The sequence below is a fragment of the Nematostella vectensis genome, chromosome 7 (assembly GCF_932526225.1).
Source record: "Nematostella vectensis chromosome 7, jaNemVect1.1, whole genome shotgun sequence".
Lineage (NCBI taxonomy): Eukaryota > Metazoa > Cnidaria > Anthozoa > Actiniaria > Edwardsiidae > Nematostella > Nematostella vectensis.
Genome location: NC_064040.1, coordinates 5,615,252 through 5,624,570, shown reverse-complemented (window position 1 = coordinate 5,624,570; position 9,319 = coordinate 5,615,252). Strand labels below are relative to the sequence as shown.

At 38.3% G+C, this 9,319-nt stretch overlaps 1 protein-coding gene across 4 annotated transcripts in view; it reads left to right on the top strand.

The window, feature by feature from the left end:
- LOC116614450 (sodium channel protein 1 brain) overlaps positions 1-9,319 on the top strand; it is a 49,349-nt gene that overhangs the window by 17,288 nt on the left and 22,742 nt on the right. For all 4 annotated transcript variants that reach the window (XM_032375470.2, XM_032375468.2, XM_048729863.1 and 1 more), the window contains 2 exons: positions 1,274-1,410; positions 3,265-3,493. In XM_032375470.2, the coding sequence (XP_032231361.1) occupies positions 1,304-1,410; positions 3,265-3,493 (336 nt within the window). In that variant the 5' untranslated portion in view covers positions 1,274-1,303. The remainder of the gene's footprint in view (positions 1-1,273; positions 1,411-3,264; positions 3,494-9,319) is intronic.

Genomic DNA, 9,319 nt, shown 5'->3' with positions numbered 1-9,319 from the left:
GACAACCGATTATTAGCATAAACTTGTATATGTAAATAATATGTGATGAGAAAGACCCTTCGATGAAAAGCATTGACGTGATTTCCTAATGAGAAAATGTTACGCAGGAATGCGAAAAAAAAAACGTCCCATTAAAAATAACATGAAAATTGAGACGTTTGCGAAAGTAATTTCTATATTGTTTTTTTCGGAAAAAACGTGTCTGGATTTAAGGATGCTACGAGCTCAACTACGTTATTCTGGATGACATTGTTCTAGCCCCCCCCCCCCCCCCCCCCTAAGGTATGTTTCGTTACAAAAAATAAAGACGTTTTAGCCACCAAAACCGTACAACATAAGAACTTTGAGACACAACGAAATAACCAATCTGTCGCTTGTATTTCGTAGACTTAGCAGATACAATTAATATTTACCAAACATGTAAGACTTCGGCTGTTTGCTAAATCACCATACTATAGTAATCAGGATTAATAGTGGAGATATTAATTACAAGAAGGTGTAGGATAGTTGAATAGAAATGGACAAACACGTCGTTTAGCCGAAGTTTACGACGACATGGGGAATTTATCCAACTAGGGAATGTATTTCTTTCTTTCTTTCTTTCTTTCTTTCTTTCTTTCTTTCTTTCTTTCTTTCTTTCTTTCTTTCTTTCTTTCTTTCTTTCTTTCTTTCTTTCTTTCTTTCTTTCTTTCTTTCTTTCTTTCTTTCTTTCTTTCTTTCTTTCTTTCTTTCTTTCTTTCTTTCTTCCTTTCTTTCTTTCTTTCTTTCTTTCTTACTTTGCCTTTTCAACCAACACGAATGTTGGAATTATCTTGTAAGGGTCTTCACTTTTGATAGGTTTCCTTTTTAATAAACTTTTACAAGCTTTCCGTCCCTAAGTCTCGCTCGTTAAACGTTGGCCTGTGATCTTTGGTTCCTATAATTTGATCAACTTAAGAATGATTCTGAAAGGATTTCCCCGATTAAATACGAAGTGGGGAGATGATAAATTTCCATATCACCAATCCGCTCTTACTTCGACATGCCTTTTACCAGTTGTCGTTTGGGGAATGGCTTTAGAAACCCGGTTTAGGGTCGCGTGCTCTTCGTATCTACGAGCTGTTTTCCTAGTATGTATGTCCTAGGGTTGCCATCGTCGATAGAAAGTGAGGATTTGATTGGGGGGAACCAACAATGAACTTCTCCGTCAAGGCCTAGCACGAAAAATATGCATAATCGTAATATGTCTTTGTCAGGGATCAATCCATTAACTATTAATAACTTCTTTAAACAGGACGATGAGTATGATGCAGTACGGTTGGGGATGAGCGTGAAATCAGAAAAATGCTCCAAAGGCTTATGTTGTTGTTGGAGTTCTGCAAAAGCCGAACCCAAGTCCCTTGGGATGGCGCAAGATTCCCAGAACTGCAGGTACGGTGAACTTCTGGCTCACATTACCCATTTGTTTAGCTAATCATGCATCATTTCTAACAGTTTTCCTGTTTACTCCATTAATTAACACAGTCTGCGACGCGTTATGATTGCAAAAAATGTCTCTAACTTTGTTTTGACACGATGGCCAGTTTTTTTTTGGACGCCAGGTTTGCCCGAAAGTTTCTGTTTAAGAGTTTGTTTCAGCAGTTTCTGTGTTAGCAACGAAAAGTTTAAATTGATCTCGTACTGGTAGTAGCTGTGAAGCTGGGGATTGGATGCAAAACTATCCCAAACTCTTTAAGAAGTCAACTTGAACGTTTTTAGACATTTTAGTTTTTGTCAGTTTTGAAATAATATCTAATCCTAAAGGGGTTTCTCGGTCAAATTTCGTTAAAAAGTCTGAACGATTTGTTGATTATTATTTTTTGTCATGTTTTTTTTTCGAGAGCTTTATGATTTTTCGACTTTTTGTGGTTTGTTCCGTATGAAAATAGTGCTCATGGCTTATTTAGGTATATGATATATTTTCTTGAGGGTAATAAATTTGTTTTGAGCGTGGGAAACTTAGCATGCTTCGATGTTTTTTTTTTTTATTATTCTTTATAAACCCAACAATCACCTGCTCCGATGCCTAATTACGTATTCCCGACGATTCAGTAGAGCCGGGTTGGGGCTGTAGTGAATATTTAGCCAGAGGTGCTGTCTGCTAAAACAACCGACATCTTTTATCGAGTTACACTCTAAAATGCGATGTTACCGCAAATAAAATGCGTAAGCCTCACAATAAAATCTAGATAAGAGCCGAAAACTCGGGCTACAGTGTTACCAATAACTAACTTATTTCCGCTTCTAAATATCAGTCGGTCTTACATTTGACACAACTCTTTTCCACTCAGAATCGCAATATTACGCGTAAACTTAAAAACTCGCAGTCTCGCTTTTGAGTGCGTACTCGCTATTGTTAGCAAGGCAATAATGGCTCCAATGACTTTGTAGCTTTCTAATGTTCTGATGACTTGATAGCATTGTTTGGTGTGCGGTGTTTTGCGTTTGGAATGTGTTGCATGCCACCAATCTTATGCATTGGTGTTTTAACACGTGATATACTTGACCAATAACGACGCCGAGATTTTTTTTGCGGAATGAATTGTTTTTGTTTGGTGTCAATTGTATATTCCGATCGCGTTTGGCTAGAATGAAAAAAAATATAGCGGGTTGTAAATTTGAACGTTTTACTTACAATTTGCACTTTCTTTTCTCTCTTTTTGATGACACTTTTGAAATTGCATTAAACGTTGGTTATTTCCGTCTTTTCAAATTGTCGCCATTTCAAATCCGATCTGTTTTAGATTTCATTTAAATGAAGAATTGAGCGCAAAGCCAGGAATTCTTAAAAACAACGACATTACTAGTTCTCAGTGTCTTACCCACAAATATTTAGCATTTTGTCGGAGAAATTTATTCAGCGGCGATAAATCACCGTAGTCAAGAAACAGCCAATCAAACGGCAGAAGGTGACGTTGAGAGAGGATCGTCCCGACTTGCCTTGCGAGCGCGGGGCCGGTTTCTCAAACCAGGTGTTGTTTTATTTTTAATGACTCGCTGTTTACCAGCATTATCGTCATGGCGAACCCTTGTTTTTGCGCAAGTTTTCTGATTTCTTGAAGTGAGAATCTCTTAAAAATGATCCAGGGTGGACGGCCGTGAATTGTTGTGCGTGTGGCAAATTCTCGACTGCAAATTCTGTGTGGTGCGCGATTGTTGTGAGGCTCTGGAAGTTCTGAAGGGGGACTTCAAATGTTATGTGCTCTGTTGGCGCAGCTGAACTTCAGAAAAGAATTTCACTTTCAGCGGCATCAGTCCAAATATGATCGCAGCTCAGGCGGCCGCAAGGGCTCATCTTAAGGCTGTTGAACACGAAAGATTATCGAGGGAAGAAAACCTTAAACGTTCACAACTCGCACTGGGCAGCGGCGAGGATGGGTTTGAACCAGTGCCGGAGGAGAAGCCCGTCAGCGTACCCGACCATTTATTAGGAGTTCCACTAAAGGATCGAGACAGCGAGGAAGAAGTATGCGAGGTATGTAGCCGCTATTCACCATCATGCACGTTTTCAACATCTCACACACCACCGCGCGTACCAACTCAAAGTATTCGCTCTGACTTCCGTCCTAAGGTTCTAGTAATGGCGCGGCCGTCGTTTTGACTTTACTTCACGTTCACGCCACGATACTCACGGTGCCTCACGGTCTTGCGAGACTACACTATTTTTGTGTGATACATCAGCATTTGGTCTGCCCATTTTGTTCATTTTTCTGCGTTTATTTCCCGATTTTCTAGTCATAGACTGAAGCTGTGTGCATTCTCTTGGCCCATGCGTAAATATTTAAATATTATGCTGCTTTGGTCGCCGCACGGTTTTTTTTGGAAAATCTATAGGATTTCATGCCCTTGATAAAAGACTGGCTGTCTTACCTACAGTTTTTATCCCTATTTGAGAATTTGTTCACTCTCGGATGAAATTAGAAGAGAAAACAGAAAAGAATTATACCTGTCAACGCTTATACTGAAGGCAAATTTTGACCCAAATTCTCTTTATGTATGACACCATATAAATCCACTATCTTCTAAAGGGTTTTTAGGAATCAATAGTTCCAAAACAGACGCTGAACGAGATCTACCAGGCTGTATTTATCGCTTTACTATGTGAATATATTATGGCGATTGAAATTCATCATTTGCCTATTTTGAATCTCTCAATTCTACTCGCAAAATGCTGTTTCTTTCTATTCGTGCTCAGACAGCCGTACTCGCTCAAAACATGTCGGTTTGAAGTCTATTCGTTTCATCTGACTGTATTCTTAAATTCTATTCTGTTTTCTCTAAGATAAACAATTATACCAGAGCGTTCACCCATCACGATTGTCATGTATATATATTTATAACTTTAGGGAAGTCGGTATTTCTTGCACTTCAATTTCTCATTTGACGAGATCAGAATCTTAGGGAAATCCTCTAACTATCCCCTTAATGAAAATCATTTGTGTTTATTTCCATAATTCGTTTTTCTTTTCTCGATTATCAAAGATGGTTACGTCCGAGACATGATAGACCCTCGCGATTGAATCGAACCGAGTTGAACGCTCGTTATACGCGAGCCACTCAAAGCGCTCTCTGGATATTTTTATTTACATTTTTATTCTATAACAATAGTCAGCTCGGAAGAGCCGTAAATGCGCGGCGCACTTTAGAAATACGAAGACTCAGCCGATTATTCGCTTTTCTTGTGGATTAGAACGAATTTAATCCTAAGCGTAAAGCCAACTAACTTTCGTTAGCTGCGGTGTAGTGAATAACAATGACATCTTCAGGTGTCCGTAAAGCTAGCGAGAATGTTGGATTGGTGTGCGTTAACTTCTCATTTACGTAATATTTAAGCGGTGAAACTAATTTGGGATTCTGCATTATAGACTTCAGTATCTAGCAATATCTAAACAACAAGACGACAGCTTGGCCTCGCGAAGAATTTTCCCGTTTTCGTGGGATACCGGTCTTGTTACACCAAACTCTCTTCGCTGACCGCAATTAACCATGAATATTCATAGAAATGTTATCGCAAGTTTTCACGCGGAAAAGTTAAAAGTTCTCAAGTCATTCATAAGTGTTACGACTTCGCAGTTTGGCGTTTGGCATCAGACGAAGTACATTGACCTAGAACGAAGTTGACATACAAAAACTGCGAGACGAACGTTTGTTGTTTTTTTGTGGCCATAAGCCCCCCTGAAATAACCCCAAAGAACAGTAACCTTGGTCTGCATAGGTTTATATTTGCCAGTGTCAGAAACATACGGGTTCATACATACGGCGGTTCATACGAAGCACTAGACAAACTTCCCGCGAATACTAAAACCCAATCCCACTTCCGGCAGAGTTATAATTGAAATTTAAAAGAACTACGTAAATAATGATCTTTTTTTTTATCTCGCCTTAGAGTAGACCCTTATTGTAGGCATTCCAATAAATTTGTTCTCCTCTTGAGGACAAATATTACTACTGGTAGGGACTGTGATTTTATTTTCTTATACTGGTACCTGTTACTAGTTATAGACTAGCAATTAGGACACTCTCGAAAGGTAAGCATGTATGTAAAGAGTGCTCTCGCCCGAGAGAATTGCATTTCGTAACCTTTCCTTAATTTTCAAGAGATTTTTTTTTGAAAAACGCTGTTCTATGATTCGTGGTTGGCAGTGCCAGCTAGAATTAAATATTAATGGTGTAAATTTTCGCTTCAAAGACCTGATTTACATGTGCTTAATAATTCATCCCCGGCTTTTGTTGGTTTGCTTACTCCCATTTGTTCTCTTGATGAAATATTCAAATTCCATTGCCCCAAAAAGTAGAGCGATATTATGGCGACTTTTCGGAAAATTGAGTGGCTTTGAGTGTGGCTGTAAAGATAATTTTTCTGCTCTCGCGTCCACAAGTGAGCTTGTTTTCTCCAAACGTTCACATTGTGCTTGCCTTGTAGTTCGTATGTCGCTAGCCAACCAATTAAGTCTAAATAAAAACCCGGTAGTGCGGACTCTCAATTCCGACCAGAGATTCTAATTTAAGAAACATTTAATGTTGTTCAGCTTAATTTAATTTGAAGGAGAAAATTCATAGCAAACGTTTGGTTTTTGCTTTTTTTTTTTGTTCAACGCCGCCATGTTTTTCTCTGAAATATCCTTGTAACTAGCTTCCACCAAGTGGTTTCTGCCCGACATGAAAATAGGTTCGTATTCAATTCCAATGTTTCTTGCTGTTAAGGACGCCAAATTAATTTACTGACTTTTAGACTAGTGGAGTCGATTCCTATGAATCACTGTATTTTGGTTTCGGTGGAGTTAAAAAGCAGCAGCGGTTAAAGTGTGTCAATGGTAAATGAATTATCGACAGAGTGGGATGGCACTGCTCTGGTGGAATTTTAACTCAATTTTGTCTACTACAGGTCGCTTATATCGATAATGTCATTTCGCTTATAAAGCAAACGACGTAGGTTTCGCCAATTCTAGCTTTCTCGACAGATGCCTCTCACCAAGCAACGGGAGAAGTCTTGTATATGCTAAACGAATAAAGTTCTTAAGAGTCATTTGGATTTTTAAAAGAATGCAACGACGTGCTTCAAAAACACCAGGACGGAACCCTGACCGCGAATCACTGACTATTGGAATAGGCATTGTTGATTTTTCACGCTGTTCCCATTTAAACAGCTCGAGTCTTTGCATAAGCTCTTTGATGCGCATGCTTTACAAGCGTAAACCCAGCGCAATTAAAACTTGTTCATCCAAAAAGTTGATTATCAGGTTGACTCTGTGATATTAGCGAATGGATTTTGTTTATATATTCTTGCCAGCAGTCTAAGCCCTCTGTCGCAACAGAAGGCTGCACTGTTCGACGCTTGCCTCGTGGAAATCCTCTAGAAAATACTTCAGCATGAGCATGTCTTTGTCTGTGGGGCTACACATAGTTTTCACGAACAGACATTCTCCAGTACTTGGTATCTTGCTGAAAATTAAATTCTATTTTGTCATAAGTATCTTAATCTTGTAAAGAAAAAAGATTGTTGAAGTCTGAGTGATTGTATTGCTTTCCTGAATCTGTTTTATGAAATTAACTAAAAATAACATTGTAAGTTTCGCATTATATTATGAAATAACTCCAGTTAGCTGATTCCCTTCAAAGTGGTTTGAATTTTTTTGTATGGTTTTTATTTTTTTTGGACCTGATTGTTTTATTGAATAGACACCGTATAAGTAAGCCTATTTCCCTGTTTGTAATGTATATTGGCTTTGAATAGAATCCTTTTTTTGCGCTTGCACTTCCAAAGAGAATATTTCGGCTAGACTGTTATGCTTATCCTATCACTTATCTCGAAGATTTCTTTTTTCTGATGATAATGTAAAAACTATTGAAGCATCTTTGAAATACCATCAGCGTCATCATTGAATAATTGATTTTACGGAATAAAAAGGGACAAATACTAAGAGTAAAAGACGGAACATATTTCACTTGACGTTCGGTTAAATGTTTTGTGCCTAAGATCGCGTGCATTGTTCTGTTATCACTGGCCGGCAATGGTTCTTTTAAATGCTACTTTATCTTTACGCGGGAGTCCACAAATTATTTTTGTTTTACAGCCGGGCTACGAGATGTAAATAAGCAATTGGCCGTCGATTTAAGATCTTAGTGTTTACTAAAGTCTCTCTTCAGCCGTCTACTTATCTCGTTTCTGCCATTTTTTTCATATCCAAGACTAAAACCTATTGGGCAAACTAAAGGTCGATTGTCGAATAGGATAATTACCGGAACATAGCCATACCCTATTTTCTAATTATTTAATGCTGTCCCACCGGTCATATTTTCTTTTGAACGAAAAAGATTTATCACTGAGACATCGCTCGCGGTACGAGTGTTACTCCACTAAGATTAACACTAATCCTAGAGCCCAATCAGGAATGATCCATAAATAGAAATATACTTTAACCATATAATTTCAAGCCTAATTTAATTGTCTGACTCGCTTGTGGGTCGGTCGTTCGCCATTTATCGTTCTGTTCTGTTTTCTGCTTATTTGCTATATCACGCGACTGAAGCCAGTGTTTCTGTATGAATAGTGATCTAATTAATTCATTGTTTAGTTTTCTTAATGTCTTAGCCATTTAGCACCTTTGAATACTTTTCATGTCAGCCAGACGAAGAAAATTATTTCACCCGATTGTTGCTAGAATCTTCGCGCCAGATTTTCGCGCCTCTGACGATCTCCCAGCAGCGACGATCCCTCAAAAAATCAATGAATTCTGGTTATTTTTAGCTTTTCTGACGTGAATCTTTCACGTGACCATTTTTAATGGCGTCAGATCTCTATTTTAATCCGACCGCGTGCTAGTTTCGAGCAATAATTGCCACTGTATTTTCGTTTATCTGTTGGTCGCCATAAGAGACTACTCCTCATTTAGCTCTGCTCTGTTTGCGTATCCTTTGATGTGGTTGCTGCAAGAAATCAACAAAATTACTGACTGAATCTAACTAAAAAGCCCTGGCATTCTTATTTTTTTTATATAAAAGATTTTTATAGATCAAGTGTTTGTTTACGATTCTTAAAATGTATAGTCCAAAAATCTCAACTTGCCCTGGTTGAATTTTTATAGTCTCTTTTCAGCCTGTTTGACATTTATTGGATTCAGGGATTCATCTAGCTCCCACATTCGAAACAAATAAACAATATAAATAGATACAAGCAAATTATATGGTCCTTATTCGCCCTCTTTATGGAGTTAATTTTTCTTTTGCTTTTATTTTCTCTTTATCAAAAATCTCAACTTGCCTTGGTTGAATTTTAAAATATTTCTTTTTGAAAATTATTTTTATGCTGTTGAAGACATTGCGCTCCGTTTTTTTATTAAACTCACTTAATTATGTGTAAACACAAAAGAATGAACTATCGATTTATTTTTGTGGTCATGAAGACCCATCCTTTTTTAGGCTCTCTGGTTTATGGTAGTAACTGTAAAAGATTTCATGAAAAAGCTCCGCCTAATGTTCGAGATCATTTTCGAAATCTGCTTATGAGCCGAGTTGTCTACGTATTGTCTACGTATTGCATGACATGCAACAGGAAATGGACGCTTTCTCATCCGCCTGTGACAACTTTGGCCTCACCATCAGTATCAAGAAGACTGAAGTGATGTATCAGCCCGCCCCAGGAAAACCATATCAGGAACCAAACATCACAGTTAAGGGGCAGCGACTTCAAGATGTAGAAAACTTCACCTACCTCGGCAGCACTCTCTCCCGCAACGCCAACATCGATGCAGAAATCAACAACCGCATCGCGAAGGCAAGCAGTGCCTTTGGGAGATTGAGG